General features: G+C 43.9%; 1 protein-coding gene across 3 annotated transcripts in view; it reads left to right on the top strand.

The window, feature by feature from the left end:
* The window catches only part of UBE2L3 (ubiquitin conjugating enzyme E2 L3), a 50802-nt gene that overhangs the window by 27374 nt on the left and 4182 nt on the right, over positions 1 to 19246 (top strand). For all 3 annotated transcript variants that reach the window (XM_023646790.2, XM_023646792.2, XM_023646791.2), the window contains one exon: positions 15516 to 15702. In XM_023646790.2, coding sequence (XP_023502558.2) covers positions 15516 to 15702 — 187 coding nt within the window. The remainder of the gene's footprint in view (positions 1 to 15515; positions 15703 to 19246) is intronic.

Below are 19246 nucleotides of genomic sequence, written 5' to 3' on the forward strand. Positions count from 1 at the left end.
TTCAACACTTTGTTTCATTTATCTTCTCTGTAATTGTTGTTATTTACTTCTTTATCCTAGCTTTGCATTTCATTTGCTCTTCCTTTCCTCATTCCTTAAGGTGTCCATTTAGGTTATTGATTTGAGATCCTCCTTTTTCAATGTAGGCATTTACAGCTATAAATTTCCCTCTGAGCACTACTTCCTCTGCAACCCTTAAGTTTTGATTTGTTGTGCTTTCATTTTCATTCATCTGAAGGTATTTTTTCTTTCTTTTGTTTGTTCTTTTTTTTTAAGATTTTTTTATTTTTCCTTTTTCTCCCCCAAAGCCCCCTGGTACATAGTTGTATATTTTTAGTTGTGGGTCCTTCTAGTTGTGGCATGTGGGACACCACCTCAGCGTGGTTTGATGAGCAGTTCCATGTCCACACCCAGGACTCGAACCAACGAAACACTGGGCCACCTGTAGCGGAGTGTGCAAACTTAACCACTTGGCCATGGGGCCAGCCCCCAATCTCTGTCTTTTAAGTGGAGAGTTTATTCCATTTACATTTCAAGTAATTGCTGATAAGAAAGAATTTGCTTCTGTTATTTAGCTGTTTGTTTTCTGGATGTCTTAAATGCTTTTTGTTCCTCAATTCCTCCATTATTCTGCTTTTCTGGTATTTAGTTGATTTTTTTGTAGCGTATCATTTTAATTCCCTTCTTTCCTTTTCTGTATATTGATTATTTTCTTAGAAGTTACCTCAGGGATTACAGTTAACATCTTAATCTTTTAACAACTTAGTTTGAATAATACCAGTTTAATTTCAGTAGTATACAAAACACTCTGTTCCCACACATCTCTGTTGCCCTCCTTCCCCTTTTTATATTGTTACTGTCCCAAAGGGGAGTTACAAACCAAAAGTACAATAATCAATGATACAGGCTTTTATATTTTCCTGTGTAGTTACCTTCCATTCTTCTTTATTTTCTTCATATGGCTTCAGAGTTGCTGTCTAGTGTCTTTTCATTTAGTCGGAAGGAACCCCTTTTGTACTTCTTATGGGGCAAGTCTACTAGTGATGAATTCTCTTGGTTTTTGTTCATCTGGGCATATCTTAAGTTCTGCTTCCTTTTTGAAGGATAATTTTTGCTGACAGGCTTTTCCTCTCACTGCCTTGAATATGTCATCCCACTGGCTTCTGGCCTCCATGGTTTCTGGTGAGAAATCAGTTGTCTTATTACAGATTCCTTGTGCATGACAAATCACTTCTGTCTTGTTGCTTTCAAAATTATCTCTTGGTCTTTCGATGGTTTGACTATGTGTCTTGGTATAGAGCTCTTTGAGTTTATTCTGCTTGGAGTTCACTGAACTTCTTGGATGTGTCGATTCATATCTTTAGTGAAATTTGGGAAATTTTTGGCCATTGTTTCTTCAAACATTCTTCCTGCCCCTTTTCACTTTCTTATACAGATCTTCGTCCACTTATGATTGGGTTAGTCCCAATAAACCCATTGTAAGTTGAAAATACCATAAGTCGAAAATGCATTTAATACATCTAACCTACTGAACATCATAGCTTAGCCTGAGCCTGCCTTAAATGTACTCAGAACACTTACATTAGCCTACAGTCAGGCAAAATTATCTAACATAAAGCCTATTTTATAATAAAATGTTGAATATCTCATATAATTTATTGAATACTGTATCGAAAGTGGAAAACAGAATGGTTGTATGGGTACAGAGTGATTGTAAGTGTATCAGTTGTTTACCCTCATGATTGTGTGGCTAACTGGGAGTTGTGGCTCACTACCACTGCCCAGCATCACAAGAGAATATCATACCATGTGTTGCTATCCTGAGAAGAGATCAAAATTCAAAGTATGGTTTCTACTGAATGTATTGCTTTCACACCATTGTAAAGTTGAAAAATTGTAAATTGAGCCATCATAAGTCGGGGACCGTCTTTACTGCTAGGACTCCCGTGATGAGTATGTTGGTCTGCTTGATGGTGTCCCATATGTTCCCTAGGCTCTGTTCATTTTTCTTCATTGTTTTTTCTTTCTGCTCCTCAGGCTGGATAATTTCAATTGTCTTGTCTTCAAGTTTGCTGATTCTTTGTTCTGCCTGCTCAGATCTGTTGTTGAATCACTCTAGTGAGTTTTTCGTTTTAGTTACTGTACTATTCAGCTCCAGAATTTCTGTTTGGTTCCTTTTTATGATTTCCATCTCTTTATTGGTGTTCTCATTTTGTTCTGACATCATTTTCCTGGTTTCATTTAGTTCTTTGTCCATGATTTCCTTTCCCTCTTTGAATATATTTAAGACAGTTGATTCTGATTCTTTCTCTGGGCTTCCTCAGTGATGGTTTTTGTCAAATTGTTTTTTTCCTTTACACAGGCCACACTTTCCTGTTTTTTTGTATGCTTCGTGATTTTGTCGTTGAAAACTGGATATTTGAATGTTATAGTGTGGAAATCAGATTCTGCCCTCCTCTCCATGGTTTGCTGTTCTTGACTGTTGAAGACTTTGCTTGTGTTCCATCAGTGTTTTGACTGAAATTTCCTTGAATGCCAGGAGCTTAAAACAAAATGTCTCTTTCAGTCTTTGCAGATTGGCTCTGTGCTTGGGTTCTTGTTTAACAAGTAACCAGGCCAGTTAAATTCTGCCTCCACCTTCACTTCCTGCTTGCGTTGAGCCTGTAGATTAGCCAGTGGTGAAACCTTCAGATCTTCTCAGGTCTTCTCTGAGCATATATCCTGTCCTAAGTCTGTGTGTGGCTTTCTCAGTTTCCCAGTATACCTGAACACTTTTGAATGCCCTGATTTCCCTCAGGTTTCTCCCTGGCTTTTCCTCTTTGGCTTGAGGCAGTCTATTTTATGTCTCAACTATAATCTTTTGCTCTAGGCAGCTGTGGATTTTTCATTGTCTTACCATGATTTTGAGGAGTGCCTGCACTTTTCCACCCGGTGTGGGTTCTGAGTTAGGCAAAACAGCTGAGCATCTTTTGTCAGCCCTTCAGGTAGACAGGTCAGAACAGATAAAGTCATTTGTGAATTAGGTCTGCTCTGCTCCCTCTGAAACCAAGGTCGAGGGTCTCACCCTGAGAATGGAAGCTGCCATCTTCAAGGCTGTCTTTGCCCAGCCCTGGTAGTGTGGGGTAAGGGCAAGTAAAATTGCCACAGAGCTTTTCCACCGTTTTTTAGTTGCCTTTTTCTTGATTCTGTATTCATTTCGTTGCTGTAAACCTTTGACTCTTTTCCAGAGTTCTGACAAAATTGGTTCTGACAGTTTCTGCAGTGTTCTTTCTTTTATGTTTCTGTGGAGGGTTGGGAGTTTGGAGCCACCTGCTTTGCCATTTTGCTGATGTCACTCCCCAAGTGTTTTTCTTTTAATCAGGAATGAGTGGATTTCATTAAAGGCCGTATTACCAACAATTCAGCTTTTATGGTGTGGTTTTTCAAAGTGGCCTGTTAATTAAACTCCTCTTCCCTTCCTGGGTGAACTCCTCTGTCATCACAATGGGCTTGTTTTTTTAAATTGTATTAAATTTACTAGTCTTTAGTGTGTTTGCATCTGTGTTCATGTGAGATTGGATTGTGTTTTCTTTTTTGTGCATTAGTGGATTTTGATAGCTGGTCATCGTGGCTTGATGTATCATGAAGTAGAAATGTCATTCTCTTTTCTGTGTTTTGATTTGCTAATTTTTGCTTTTATGGTAATTTCTGCTTTTATGTTGTCTTCTGTTTTCCTTGGTGTTTGTTTGCTCTTTGTTGTTTTCTAACTTCATGATTTGAATGCTTAGTTCTTTAAGGGGGGAGTTTGTCCCAGCTTGAGTTCCTGTCTTGCCTGGGCTGCTCCTGTCCCATGTCATTGTCACCTTGAACTTATGGTGGTGCTGCTGCTGGTTTTACCTTTTATTGAGAAGGCAATGCATACACAGGTGAAAACATTCCAACAACGACAGTAATTATTCCTTCTGACTGTCTGTGCCTCAGTTCCTCGTTTGTAAAATGAAGTAATAAGGGCCTGCCCCCTGGCGGAGGTCAGGAGTACTGAATAAGTTGATAATGCTCTTGGGCCTGGCACACGACAAATGCTTACTTCACCTAATGTTGTGGTTAATGCTGTAGTCAGACTACCCCTGGATTTCTTTGCCTTGGTCTTTAGAAACACAGACTTGTGAGTCAACTTTGTATCCCTGAGGCCTTGTATGTCAAAAGCTTCTCAATAATTGTTTTTAAAATGAAATGAAGGTTCTTTGGAGAGGCCTTGTACTGCCTTTGTGTTCACTCTGCCAGCCTGTTGGGAAAGGAAGTAGACTGTCTCTGACATTGCACAGTTTCTCTGACCTCCACTCTGGCTCCTGGGACTCACTGCTCCCCTTTCAGTGCCCACGCACGCCAGGTTCTGGTGAACCCCTGTGGAATATTTTTGGGGATGGACATCAGGTTCGCTGATGAGATTCCATTTCAAAACCTAGAACTACCTTTGCCTCTGTGCACACTTTTCCACTGCAGAGGTTCTTTGCAGCCCCTTGCAGGCTCATCAAGTCTCCCCGACCTGGGCTCAGATACTAGCCTCTTTTGAGTGCTTTACTCCCTTGTTCCATGGGCTGCAGGTCAGTGCCCTCCTAGTTGACTCCTAGTTGGTCTGAGGCTGGGGTACTCAAAACTGACTAACTGTTGAGTTAAGTACCTGTTGACTAACTTTCAGAGAGAGATAGGCCTTCTCAGGGACCATCAGGCCTCTCTCTGCTCCTGATGTCTTGTGTACTCCTCACTAGGGTCCCTGTCCCCCTCCTCCTGAGTCTTCTCCAAAACTCCCCATCCTCTGGTCTCAGTGAGTCACACCCTCCTCTTGTTCCCTCCAGTCACCATTCATACTCATGAGGTTCCTTTTGACTGCAAGTAAGGAGACCCCCCACTCAGCTTGGGCTTCAAAAAGAGAAGGTTACTGCCCCTGCCAAAAGTCCAGTGGTGGGTGCTCTGGGCTGGTTAACCCAGCAGCTCGGTGCTGTGAGCAAGGACGTGGATTCTGCCTGTCTGTTCTCCTGTCCTCAGTTCCATTCTCCATGCAGTCGTCAGATAGCTGCTGCAGTACAGGACACTCACAGGCCCTGCAGTGTCCAGGGTAGGAAGAGGGCCTTTGAACTCTTTGTATGGAGATCATTGTAGATTCTCATGCAATTATAATAATACAGAGAGCTTGCCAATACCCTTCACCCATTGCATAACTATAGCACAGTATCTTAGCCAGGGAATTGACAGTGATACAAATCCACAGACCTTATTCAGATTTCTCCAGTTTTAGTATGTGTGTATGTTTACTTCTATGCATTTTTACTATAGGTGCAGTTTGGTGTGACCAAGAACAAAGACACCCCCCCCAGGAAACCCCCACAGGCCTCTCACATCTCATTATCTGGAACCACAGGATAACGTGGCCACTCCCCCACCCCCGTCTGTGTCTGGGCAGGCTATAGGAAGTATCACAATGGGCAGTGCTGTCCAATAGGAATACACTGTGAGCCACAGCTATACTGTTCGATTTTCTGGTAGTCCCATTAAAAGTTAAAAAGAAACAAGTAGAATTCATTTTGATGAATATTTTACTTAACACAATATATTAAAAATATCATTCAACATGTAATCAATATAAATAATTATTACTGAAATATTTTACATTCCCTTTCTTGTACAAAGTCTCTGAATTCCAGGTAGTATTTTATACTTACAGCACATTTCAACTCGGAGGAGTCACATTTCAAGTGTGCACCAGCCACTTGTGGCTTCCATGTTGGACTATACAGCTTTAGACCAGTCAGGATTTACCCCTAGGTCACAATGAGAGAGCAGTGCGTAGACAAACAAAAGTGGGATTTTGCCAGAAAGGGAATAGGGGGAATGGCTGTTGGCTGTCCAGCCTGTTGGCTTGCTGTGGTCCACCCCACATCATTGTGCCCTCTCTATTGGGCCACTCCTCACAGTGTAACTTTTGCTTTGTAACTTGTGTTGTGCATGTCTGAGTGAGTTCTGGTTCAGGCAGAGACCTTTTCTGTTTCCCTCTCACTTCCTGTCTGTAGGAAGGAAGTGTGTTACACGTAGTAGTCACCCCACAAGCAGTTTGTAAATTGAGTTTGTAGTTCTCCTAGAGCAGTGTTTCTCAATGGGATTGCGTTGCAAACTGCATTTTGACGTGTGCACAGGGATTACTTATGTGGGATTGTCCCTTTCTTGTCCACTAGATGCCAGTAGCCACCCTTGTCATTGGGCTAACCTAAAGACACCCTCAGGCATTTCTAAACCTCTCCAGGAGGGAGATTTCCTCAGTTGAGAACCACTGTTCCTGAGTTAGCTTTGATTCGTTTTTTTTTTTTTTAAGTTTTATTGAGATTCACAAACCATGCATTTCACCCATTTAAAGTGAACAATTGAGTGGCTTTTAGAGTATTCACAGAGTTGTGCAACCATCACCAGAATTTTAGAACATTTTTCATTACTCCTCAAAGAACTGCCCCCCTCCTTAGCCGTCACTCTCTATACCCCCAAGCCTAGGGAACCTAGTAGTAGAGACAATCTACCTTGTCTCTGTAGATTTAGCTATTCTTCATACTTTATATAAATGGAATCATACAATATGTGACCTTTTGTGTCTGGCTTTGATCCTTAGGGTAAATTTTCAAGGTTCATCCATTGTAATGGGTATATCATAGTTTACTTAGCCATTCATCAGTTGATGGATATTTGGATTGTTTCCACTTTGTGGCAGTTATGAGTAATGCTGCTATGAACATTCCTGTACAGGTTTTGATGTGGACACATGTTTTTATTTCTTTGGGTTATTTACCTTGGAGTGGAATGCTGGGTCATATGGTAACTTCATGTTTAACAATTTGAGGAATTGCCAGACTGTTTCCACAGTGGCTGTACCATTTACATTCCTACCAGCAGTGTCTGAAGGTTCCAGTGTCTCCACATCTTTACTAATCCTTCCTTGTCTGTCTTTCTGATTACTGCCACCCTACCGAGTGTGAGCTGGTTTCTCACTGTGGTTTTGACTTACATTTCCCTGATGGCTAATGATGTTGAACATCTTCTTCTGTGCTTATTGGCCATTTATATATCTTTTTTGGAGATATGTCTATTCAAGTAGTTTGCTCATTTAAAAATTTGTTTATTATTATTCAGTTGTAATTAGCTTTGATCTTTTAAAGCAGTCAGGTCAGTTTTTGTTTCCTAACTAGAAGTTTCATTTCCATGTGAATGACCTGGAATCGAATCCTCACCTCCTAGACTGGTTATGAGGTTCTCACTCCTCCTACTTTGTTAGCCGCCGTGAGCTGTGACTCATGACTGGGATATGCAGAGATGTGGAAATGTTTTCTCTTCTATATAACAAACTCCCAGCTGGTTCTGGGTTCTGTGGTCATTGTGTTCCAGGTATGTTAAACCATTATTCTGAGAGCTGACATTCTTGGCCATGTTCAAAAGAATAACATTAACACCAGTGTTGATGATTTTATAATCAAGACAAGAATCTCATAGTTTAGCAGTTCAGTTGGCAAATGTTTGAGGGCTGGTTCTGAGGATGCCTTGAGTCCCTGCTCTCAGGCATCTCCTGGACTAATGGAGAAGACAGGTGACCAGAATGCCGTTCGGATCCCACCAGAACAGCAAGGGACCTTCACTACCGCCTCCCTCTGTCTTAGACAAACACAGGCTGCCTCTTCCTTTGAAAACATCATCATGGATCTTGTGGCTTCCCAAAATGGGGGCTGCCACCATCTCCTAGCAGCTCCCTACAGCCTTGTCACCCCTGCTTTCCTGTAGCAACTAGGGCCACTGGCCACAATATCTTGGGAATACATGGTAGCTTTGCTTTTTAATAAAAAAGTATGTGTGTTCTTTAATGCTGTCACAGACACTCATGATACTATTGACATTGTCTTCACAAATGAAACAAAGCTCATGCCCTACAGTGGGGTAGTGGTAAAGAAATTGTGGTATATCCTGACAGTAAAATATGCTGCAGCCACTATGAAGATCTGGGAGATCAGCGTGCACAGGTGATGAGGGTGACGGCGGCAACCAGCTACAAGGTGGATGAAGGTGGTTATGGCTCTGGCTCCACAAATCCCCACCATATCCCAGAGAGAGAGAGTGGGGGAGAATGTGTGTAGGTGTATGTGTGTGTTCACCTAGGAAAAAGGGGGCAGGAGGGCCATGTGCTGGGGTGCTGGCCCCAGTTCTCTGTCAGGGAGGTGACTGGGACAATGTGTTTTCTCCTCTGTGCCTGCCCACATCCCACATTTTCTACAGCAAACGTGAATTTCTCTCTCTGATAGGAAAGAATGTTGTTTTAGTAACTCTAGAGGCTGGATTTTAGAAAGCAACGTGTGTTCTTTCTTGGCTTGCCTGCCCTCTACCTGGGGGTCCTTCCTTCAACCTCAAGCTCCTCTCCCTCCTGGGAAAGTTAGCCACCTCAGGCCAAGCTCCCTCAGCTTCCACTGAAGCGAAAACGTGATTTTTTTTTTTAAAGATTGGCACCTGAGCTAGCAACTGTTGCCAATCTTCTTTTTTTTTTCCTGCTTTTTCTCTCCAAATCCCCCCAGTACATAGTTGTGTATTTTAGTTGTGGGGCCCTGTAGTCGCGGCATGTGGAACACCGCCTCCGCGTGGCCTGATGAGCGTTACCATGTCTACACCCAGGATCCGAACCAGTGAAACCCTGGGCCGCCGAAGCGGAGCGCGGGAACATAATCACTTGGTCACGGGCTGGCCTCCAAAAATGTAATTTATTGAACAAAGTTTTATTGCCTCTGGTTTCCATTTGTTACTTGATGAATGCAGAGTGTTTTTCTGAAGCAAAGAAAAAGTCTTGAGATTAGAGAGAGGTGGTTGCATGACATTATGAATTCACTAAAGGCCACTGAATTGTATACACTAAATTGAAAAAACTCATTTTCTCCACTTATAACAAAACCTAAAAACTTGCTGACATTATATGGCTTTTGGATATCTATGATGCAGTTTGGGGGGATTTCCCCCCTTTTTATTTTTGTTGGCCTTTGGTGATTGGGGTAGTGTTCTTGATTAAAAGCACTTGGCACAGTGCTGGGGACAAAATAAAAACTCCTTCAATGTTAGAGGTTATTTCTTCTGTCAAAGAAGAAGGAAGATTTCCCTCAGTTCCAGCCCTGCCTCCCGGAGCACATTTGACTGGTTTCCTTCTTTCACCTTTTGTAGCTACTTTTGTGATTCAGATCTCTCCCCTTCCTGTCTGTGTTCTTCCTCATGTGACAGCCCATTGCACCTGAAACCCTCCCCTGCCAGCCCCATTCTTTCCGCACTGCCCTTCCGGCCTTCAGGTGGAGCCCAGCCCTGCCTCCCTCGGGGCCCAGCGCTGGCCTCTGTTCCCTCTCCTCTCTGCTTTGCTGCGGTTCTTCTGTAGCTTCTCCCTTCTCCCTTCCTGCGGCTGTAATGCTCGAGGCCAAATGAGAGGAGCCTGCTTTCTGACATAGAACCACAGATAAAAAAGAATTTTGCTGCCAATCTCAGAGGACACTGGGGTTGTTTTTAGGAGAAAGAGCGTGCCTCCATGTTAGCAGGGGCTACTGAGCTCCCGTCACAAGCCACACATAGGCTTTGTGGACAAAAGCCCCAGCAACACTGCCCTCGTAGAGTCAATGGTCTCTTAAACATCGAGTGTGCCTCCACCACAAGCGGTGTGGCCTAACAGAAGAGGGGAAGACAGTGTACAGCAGCATGAGCAAAAGTTACGGAAGAATATAGACAGTATGACTCTGCTTTTGTAACTCTGTGTGACTAGTGTATATAGATGTATAGGATAAAAAGCCTTTGTGTGCTGTGGATGTCCACAGAGAACATACCCTGGCCATGCAGCAGGGGCTCACAGCTGTTATCCTGGGGGATAGAATGTTTAATACTACATTTTCCGTGTGAATGTTATATTTCTGGGAAAAATAACAATAAAGTTACTTCCATTCTTGGGGGGACAGTGAATTATGCCATGACAGGTGCATATGAGTTCAGAGGAGGGAAGGTTCTTTGCTGAATTCAGTTAATGGAGATTGTGATTTTAAATTTACATATAATCAGATAGTAGTTTGATCATAAGAGATTGGAAAACCAGTTCTAAAAATACTTATTCCCCCTAAAATTATTTTTCAAAGGGAATATGATCAAATTCTTTAATGTTGGAGTATTCATTGACAAAGAACTATACTATGAAAAGTCCTACAATCCAAATTGTTGAAAACGGTATAAAGAAGTCATCAGAAAGCAAAGTTAGCACAAGGTGAATCTGCTAATTGAGCAGGTTTTGTAATTCAGGCAACCAGGAGGCTTGTTTTCAGAATAGGTAAGAGAGAATAAATACTTTACAATTTACAAAGAGTAAGAAGACATAGTGTTCAGAAGACCCAGGAGCTTGTCTCAGCTTTTGACAAGGTTCTAGGGTGGACCATGAAGGTTTGAGAGCAAGCAGACCACCACCCCTCATTCCTCCATAACAAGACAGCTGAACTCTGGGCTTGACGTCCTCCTGGTAGCAAAGCTCAGGCTTTGTTAACTTGTGTGAAAAAGGGTTAGACATGGGGAAAGGCTGCTGCTGAGGAGGAGTCGCCACCAAGCTGGGCAGAAGTGGTAGTGATGCATGGAGCCTTCAGTCCCCCTAACACTTAGAATGGAGAAGGGACAGCACGTTCATTAGTTCCAAACCAGGATCTGCCTGTTCACATCAAGTCAGCCATGAGTCCTGTGTGTGCTCTCAGTCAGCTGTGCACACACTGTGAGGACACGCCTTGTGGCAGCAGTCCAAATCAGGGAGTGGGAGGATTGGCCTGACTTCCTCTGTTGCTGCCAGAGAGCTGTGTGGTGTCCTCACTGCATCACAAGGACAGCAGTCACAGTGGTGACACAAAACTGTTACTTCTGGGGCCAGCCCCTTGGCGGAGTGGTTGAGTTTGCATGCTCTGCTTCGGCGGCCCAGGGTTTCGCTCATTCCGATCCTAGATGCGGACATGGCACCGGGCTCATCAAGCCATGCTGAGGCATCGTCCCACATGCCACAACTAGAAGGACCCACAACTAAAATACACAACTACGTACCGGGGGGCTTTGGGGAGAAAAAGGAAAAATAAAATCTTAAAAAAACAAAACAACCTGTTTCTTCTGTGGGATGGTTGAAGGACTCTGGGTCTTCACTCGAGGAAGAGAAGACACGGGGTGCAGTGGGGTCTTGAGATTCTTGAAGGGTTGCCATGGAAAGGAAATATTAGATTTGCCCACAGGGTTAGAAGTAGGACTCGTGGGTGAAAGGCCCCAGGTGGTTTTGGTGCCATATGTGGAAGAGCTTCCTCTTGGTCTTAGTTGTCACAAAATGGCTTTGTGCCTTGGGAGGTTGGGGTCAAGAGCTGTGAAGGATCTGAGATTTTTACCCTATTTACAAGCTAACAAGGTGGGCTGCCATAGCTTACTGGATACCAGAAGATATGAGACTTTTTGGACAGAGACAAAGGACAGTTTACTACTCATGGTACAGCAAGCAGCATGAGCATCAGCACATTTGTTCCCCTCACCCCCATGTCCCACAGAGGTGACAAGGATGGGCCCACATGGATGCCTGCATATTCAGTGGGTTGTGTTACAGGAGAGGAAGCCTGAGTTTAGGGGTCTTAGGCCAGCCACTCAACCTTCCCGTCACTTGCCACATTTCCAAAAGTAGGTGATGACAGCACCTGCCTGAGAGTTGCTGTTGGGGGATTGAATCCCGGGGCATGAGACAGAGAAGCACATAGCATATATATAGGGCTGGCCCGGTGGCACGTTCTGCTTTGGTGGCCCGGGGTTCACCAGTTTGGGTCCCAGGTGCAGACCTATGCACCACTTATCGAGCCATGCTGTGGCAGGTGTCCCACATATAAAGTAGAGGAACATGGGCACGGATGTTAGCTCAGGGCCAGTCTTCCTCAGGGCTAATCTTTGTCAAACAAAAAAAGAAAAGAAAAGCACATAGCCTATGTAAGTGCTTGATAAACAGTGGTCACATCTTACACACATGCATGTAACAACTAGAGGGAAATGTGGATTCTTAGCACAAACATTATTTTTCTTTTTCTCAACCATACTGTTTATAAAGTAAACAATAAACATTTTTAAACCAGTCACTTTCTTACATAAAGAGGAAGTGGATAAAAAGAGTCTTGGAATTTAGACCTGGATTGAATGAGGTTTTAAAATATACACATTTGGCTAATCACCCGCAGCACCCTCAGGAAAGAGAGAAGTGAAGCTTAAAGTCAGAGCTAATATAGAGCACGTAAAATTGTCAGAAGAAATTAATTTTATATCTCAAAAGATTCCTTGGCACAGCAGTATTAGCTGAAGGGTCTGCAAAGCTAAATAAAGGAAAGAATAACAGAAAAACACTGGTCAGGGTCATGAGCAAAGATAAAAATGCTGAAATCTTTGGTTAGTTTGATAACGAAGTGATGTTGCAGCTTGATCTTGAGTTTGAGGCAGATTCGTGCAAAGTTATATAGTACTTTTCTACAACAAAACTGCGTTTTCTCATTGAGGTCCCTCATAGTTTTTGACCTGCCTTCCCACAGAGTAAGTTTAGCTGTAGAATGTCGAAAATTCACTTGTAGAGCTTTAGGCCTTTATCCAGAAGGTACATTCTGTGTTTAATTTTTGCACACCTCCTTCAACAAAAATCCCTGGGATGGATGGACAGTCTGTGTGATTTGCACACACTCAGGCCACTCCTTTGGTCATCCACAGAGTCCCGGATGTGGACACAGGCTCAGAGAAGGTAAGACGACGTCAGTTGAGTCCCTGTATGGTGAGGGGCTCGGCCTGTCCTGCCCCCTGTAGCCACAGAGCTGCTTTCTGCCCGTGTGCTAGGCACGTAGGACTTTACAGCCTCATCTCATCATCAGAACATCTCTGGGTGCAGACTACTGTCATCCCACTTTACAGATTTTCAGTGATGTTCTCAGGCGCGTCCAGCTGGGAAAAGGCAGGGCCAAGTTTAGAACTGCTAACTGGGACTGCCTGGCCCGGGCTCACCCTTGTCTCCCAGCATATGGCGGGCACAGGGGCAGTTGATGAAGCCTGGGCGATGAGTGAACAAAGTTAGCAGATCTTACCAGCCGAAAGTCCTACAGGAAAGCTCTTTTTACATGACTCAAGCAGTGTAAGTGACTGATTTCTACTTAGGGAAAAAAAAATTTTTAATCTCTCCTTAAAAACCGAAGGGCACTATTCCGAGTTCCTCCATTAACTCATTGGTAACTGTGAGTTGAGCTCTCCTAGGTAGTGAGTGACTCAGGCTGGGCAGTCAGAACAAGGCCTGGGAGGGGTCTGTTGCCACTTTAACTTCTGGACAGTGTTCTAGAGAATTCTGTGTTCCCTAAAGAAGGGCCTAGGGAACGTTTTGTTGGAATGAAAATGATTTTCCAATCCGATCTTATCCTCACCTTTCCTGGGGGTGGGGGGGGGTGGGGGTCCTGTCTGCTTACACAGGTGCACTCGGCCTGGACTGTTCACTAGTGTCGCCACCCTCTTCCAGACCCTGCGTCTCCACCTTCCTGATGCGCTTCCCCACAGATGAATCTTCGCATAGTGTATCCAGCTGCTTGAGGGGGTAGATCAGACTCCGAAACGTGGCCCCAGCCTTTCCTCAGGCAGGCCCCATGCAGCCCCTCGGCCACACTGCCTGCTCTGTCTCCTGTCTTGCCTCATGCTGTCCCTTCCAAGTCCCTGCCATCCTAGTCTTTAGTCCTCTCTGCCTGCAAGGCCTCTCCTCCCTTCAGCCTTCCCTAATCTTACCTGTCCTTGAAGGCCTCTGCACCGTGCCTTCCTTCCCTGGGCAAGAATAGAACATGGAGAGTGTGGAGACGTGCTGTGTGCCAACTTCTCTCCCCGGCAGGGGAACTCTTTTTGCTGGAGAATGCCCAGTTAGACCGGGACACAAGGAAGAAGGCTGTGGTGTGGGGGCTGCCAGGAGTGTTCCTGGGCACTCTGCGGAGCTTGGCTTGCTTTGGATTGAGTGTGACATGGCTGGGACCAGGAGAACCAGCATACTGGGGAAGGGCTTGCTCAGCTCTGCAGATGGGGGAGGTGGAGACAGAGGCTGGGGCTCTTTTTCTGGGGGCATCTCTCAGAGGCTCGTGGGGCCATCAGAGTGTCGAGGCCCTGAGGATAGATCTTTGAGTGGTCCTAGGGACATTGGGGTGGGCATGGTTCTGGCCCTGCCTGGTGACCAGCTAGGGGCCAGCTCAGCTCTCTAGGGTCTAGCTATCCCAATCTGGATGCTGGCTCTACCAAAGGGAGACCAAGCTGGCCAGGATTTGGAGTCCAGGCCACCTCTTTGGCCTGTCGGCGCTTATTGTGGTCCGGGTTGGGTTGTCACGTGCCTCTGGTATAACTCTTCGTATCTTCAAAAAAGATAAAGAAATATTTGCAAAACACATATCTGATAAAGGGCCGTTATCCAAAATGTACAAAAAACTCCTGAAACTCAACAATAAGAAAACAAAGAACCTGATTAAAAATGAGTAAAAAGTCTGAACAGACATCTTACCAAAGAAGGTATGCAGATGACAAATAAACATATGAAAAGATATTCAACATCATATCGTTACAGAATTGTAAACTAAAACAACGAGATACTACTATACACCTATTAAAATGACGAAAATCCAAATACTGACAATGTCAATGCTGGGGAGGATGTGACAGTGAGGAGCTCTCATTGCTGGTGAGAATGCAAAATCGTACAGCCACTTTGGAAGACAGTTTGGTGATTTCTTACAAAACTAAACATACTCTTATCATATGATCTAGCATTTATGCTCCTATTTACCCAAAGGAGTTGAAAACTTATCTTCACACAAAAACCTGCACACAGATGTTTATAGGAGCTTTCTTTGTAATTTCCAAAACTTGGGAGCAAAAAGATGTCTTTCAATAGATGAATGGGTAAAATAAAGTGTGATGCATCCAGCTAATGGAATTATTCAGAGCTAAAAAGAAGTGAGGTATCAAGCCATGAAAAGACGTGGAGGAACCTTAAATGAGTATTACTAAGTGAAAGAAGCCAGTCTGAAAAGGCTGTATCCTGTATGATTCCAACTATAATGTGTGATACCATACAAAACCCATAGAATGTCCCACACCAAGAGTGAACCCTAATGTAAACTCTGAACTTGGTGTGATAATGATGCCTTGATGTACGCTCAAAGATTGTAACAAATATCCCACACTGCCGCGAGGTGTTGATAGTGAGGGAGGCTCAGTTTGGCTGTGAAACTGAAACTGCTCTAAAAAATAAAGTCTGTTAAAGAAAAAAAGATAAACTGGAACATAAATCTTAGACGTTTTCACAGCTTAGCAGACATCTTGCTCTAGAAATACTGATGGATCATTGGTTCCCCTTTTCAAGTAAACAATTAGAACATTCCTGTCTCAGCTACAGGTTTGTGAACCATGGTGTGTTCATTTTGATCTCTCCTCTTTCCCTCTAGGACAACCCTCCATATGACAAGGGGGCCTTCAGAATCGAAATCAACTTTCCAGCAGAGTACCCATTCAAACCACCGAAGATCACATTTAAAACAAAGATCTATCACCCGAACATTGATGAAAAGGGGCAGGTCTGTCTGCCGGTAATTAGTGCTGAAAACTGGAAGCCAGCAACCAAAACCGACCAAGGTAAGGTGTGCTCCTTGTGTCTTCCTCGGATTGTGCTCTTCTGGGGATGCTGCTGTGGAGCAGGAGCTCCCCAGTCTCTTCTAATGCCATGTCACACCAACTCCAGAGAAATGGTACCTTACCAACTCCAGTGCACACAGAAGTACTACGGAGGTCCCACCGCTCCTCGTGGGCCTGGCACGTCTTAGTTAAACTGTTGACCTACACAGGTATTGGAGGAGGCCCCTCCTGTGCTCGCAGCCCAGTGAGGTCACACGTAGACAGAGCAGCCCAGCATTTATGCCTGTGCAGTGAGGTGGTGTGGGCACTGTCCCTGGAGGTTTTCATGAAGGATTGTGGGGCTGCCTGAAAGGGGGAAAGGGAGTAGTGTTCAGGGTGGCCTCACACAGCAGTTAGTATGTAAAGTTAGACTTGAAGGAGGAAGGGAGGTTGGAGAGGGCCTTTCAGGCTAAAAGAAGGGTGTGAGCCAAAGCCACCTGGCGGGGAGTAGAATGCCAGTGGCTCAGAGTGGGTGGTGTTGGGGGAGGGACACGGTCAGACCGTGTGTCCAGATGAAAGCACATAGTTGGTTTTAGCCAGCCTGGACCTCCCTGGAATGGATGTGGTTGTGTGTGTCCATGTTTCTGGGCTTCACTGTGTGAACACGCACATGCTCAATTTTCTGGGAAAAGTACTTGATTCACTATTGTGGTTGGCCTCCCTCTTGTCCCCTGGAAGTAATTAGATGTTGTTATGGACTGTGTCTGGTTTTTATTTTTTAATTCTAGAACTTTCTTTTGAAGTCCTAATCTCATATTTTTGGTGGCTTTCTTAAAAGTAACTACCTGAACCACTATATGGTCTCCTTAGATTAAAGAGAGTAGATGAGCCTGGAATTTGCAAGGCTGCAGGTGGTTTTTCACGGACTGATAGAAATAGTCATTTTTCAGTGAAACTTCTAGAAGATGGAGTTGAAACCCTTTCACATAGAAAGTTGAGCCTCACCCATTTGAAATAATCACCATGAAAGGCATCCGTCAGGCTCCCACAGCTTAGTAGTAGAAAGAAGTGGGTGCTAAACATTAAGTCAGAATAGAAAGATCTCCAGTGGACTTGGCTTGTTCATGTACAAATTGATGTTTATAAAAGCTGGCCTGGTGGTACAGCACTTAAGTTCACGCGTTCTGCTTCCGCGGCCCGGGGGTCACCGGTTCGGATCCTGGATGCAGACATGGCACCGCTTGGCAAGCCATGCTGTGGTAGACGTCTCACATATAAAGTAGAGGAAGATGGGCACGGATGTTAGCTCGGGGCCAGTCTTCCTCAGCAAAGAGAGGAGGATTGGCAGCAGATGTTAGCTCAGGGCTAATCTTCCTCAAAAAAAAAAAGCTTAACAAAGTTCTTGAGTGCACGTATCTGACTTTTTTTTTTCCTATACAAATTCCTACTTCTCTGTTGGAAGCCTATAGCTGCATTTGTTCAGGAATGCTTTGTCAGCCCCTCACACAACTCCCAGAGCCCTTGCTGAGTTGTGTGTATTAAACAGCCTGCCTAGGGAGGGGAAGTCCCTCCAGGCTGGGTACCAGACCCTGCACCTCAGACTGCCAGGCCACAGAGAGTTAGATGGGTTCCTCCCTTACCTGGGAACTGGGGCTGGTGGGAGGGTGGGGGACCAGAGGTAGAAGCACTTGCAGGAGGTGAATGCAAGTAAAAGTGCTTTGCCACCTCTTACAGGGGCTGGCTGCCTGAGAGGGCTGTGTCAGTATTATCCTTTCTATCTTCAGATCTAGGTGCATAGTCAAAATGCTCTGCTTTTTCAGGTTGTGACTGCATTTTTTTTTTTTTTCAAATAGATAACCTAAGAGGGGCTTTTCATTCTTTTGCAAAATGTACTTGTTGACTTTGGTGTTTTAAGATAACACTTTTGGTACAGAGTGCTGTTCTATGTGCAGTGATGGGCAGAACTACTAGTTTCTTTCTAGAGTTTCTTTCTAGAAAATCATTCTGTATATTCTTTCTGGTGTGGCCTTGATCTCATCCATACATACATCAGGAATGTGGCCCCTGGCACTTGATGACATGTTCCCATGTTTCTGTTATCTATTACTGTGTTACAAACCACCTCAAAACTTAGCATCTTAAAGTAACAACCATTTATTATTTCTCATTCTGTAAGTTGGCTTGACTCAGCTGGGTGGTTCTATAGCTGGTCATTCCTGCGGTCACTCATGTTCAGCATCTATAATTCAGCGTTCATTGCAACTTTATAGTACATAACTACTGCAAATAATCAACTGTATGTGGAATGTCCAGAATAGACAAATGTATGTAGATTAGTGTTTGTTAGGGGCTGGCGGCAGGGGGAATAGGAAGTGCCTACTAATGAGAGTGGGTTTTCTTTTGGGGGTGTTGAAAATGTTCTGGAGTTAAATAGTGGTGGTGTCACACAACTGTGTGAATATACTAAAAACTGAATTGTATATCTTTAAAAGAGTTTTTTTTTTTTTGGTGAATATAAAAAGAAAGAAACTAAAACACTAAAAATTGAGAAAAAATAGCATGAGAAAAGTCAAGAAACAAGGCAAAACTGTATCAAAGAGAAAGGCGGTGGGAGTTGGCAATAATATCAGAAGAAGGTATGTGAGAACAAAAAGTTTTCTTTTCTTCTTCTCCCCAGTACATAGTTGTATATTCTAGTTGGTAGGTCCTTCTGGTTGTGCTGTGTGGAATACCACCCCAGCATGGCTTGATGAGCAGTGCCATGTCTGCACTTGCCATCTGAACCGGCGAAACCCTGGGCCACTGAAGCAGAGTGCGTGAACTTAGCCACTTGGCCACAGGGCCGGCCCCCGAAAACGAAAGTTTGTTCAGCAGTATGTCTGGTTCTAGTAGATATCTTAACAACAGAGCAAGGTCTTATTTTGGTAGTTGCTTGAGAATTGCCAGGTAAAATACAGTCAGTAACAAAGCCAGCATAATACTGTCTCTATATGTACCAAACAGCATAACCACAAAATTATACGAAGAGAAAAATCAAACAGTTCAAAAATTGTTTCAGTCCCCTCTATGCTATTATAACAAATCAAGTAGATAAAATTTAGAAAAAAAGACTCAGGAAATCTAATAAACAGAATAAGATTAATAGACTTATATTTTGTAGCACATTCCACAGGCTACTGTGCTGCACACCTTCAGGGAGAGGGGAAGGCACCATTCGCGTTGTACTCTGTGTGAATGGAGCCCTGGGATCTCCATGACAAGGAAGAAGTTACAGATATTGTTTACATCCTCTATTACAAAGAAACCGTCAGTAAGAACAAAAATGAGGAAATACTGTAGACTTTATTTTCTGATCATATACAATGAGACTAGGAGGTAAATCTTGATTATGTTTTTAAGCCCCTACCTTTTGGTGGAAAAGAAATGCTTCTGAGGAATATTTGGGTCAAGGAAGAGATCAAGAAACCAGGGCTAGACCATTTTGGAAAATCTAATGAGCGTGCTGTCGTATATGTGAACAATGACGGGATGGGGCCACAGTTGTAGTTTGAAAAGCAGTCATAGG

This window comes from Equus caballus, chromosome 8 (genome assembly GCF_041296265.1).
Source record: "Equus caballus isolate H_3958 breed thoroughbred chromosome 8, TB-T2T, whole genome shotgun sequence".
In the NCBI taxonomy this organism is placed as follows: Eukaryota; Metazoa; Chordata; class Mammalia; order Perissodactyla; family Equidae; genus Equus; species Equus caballus.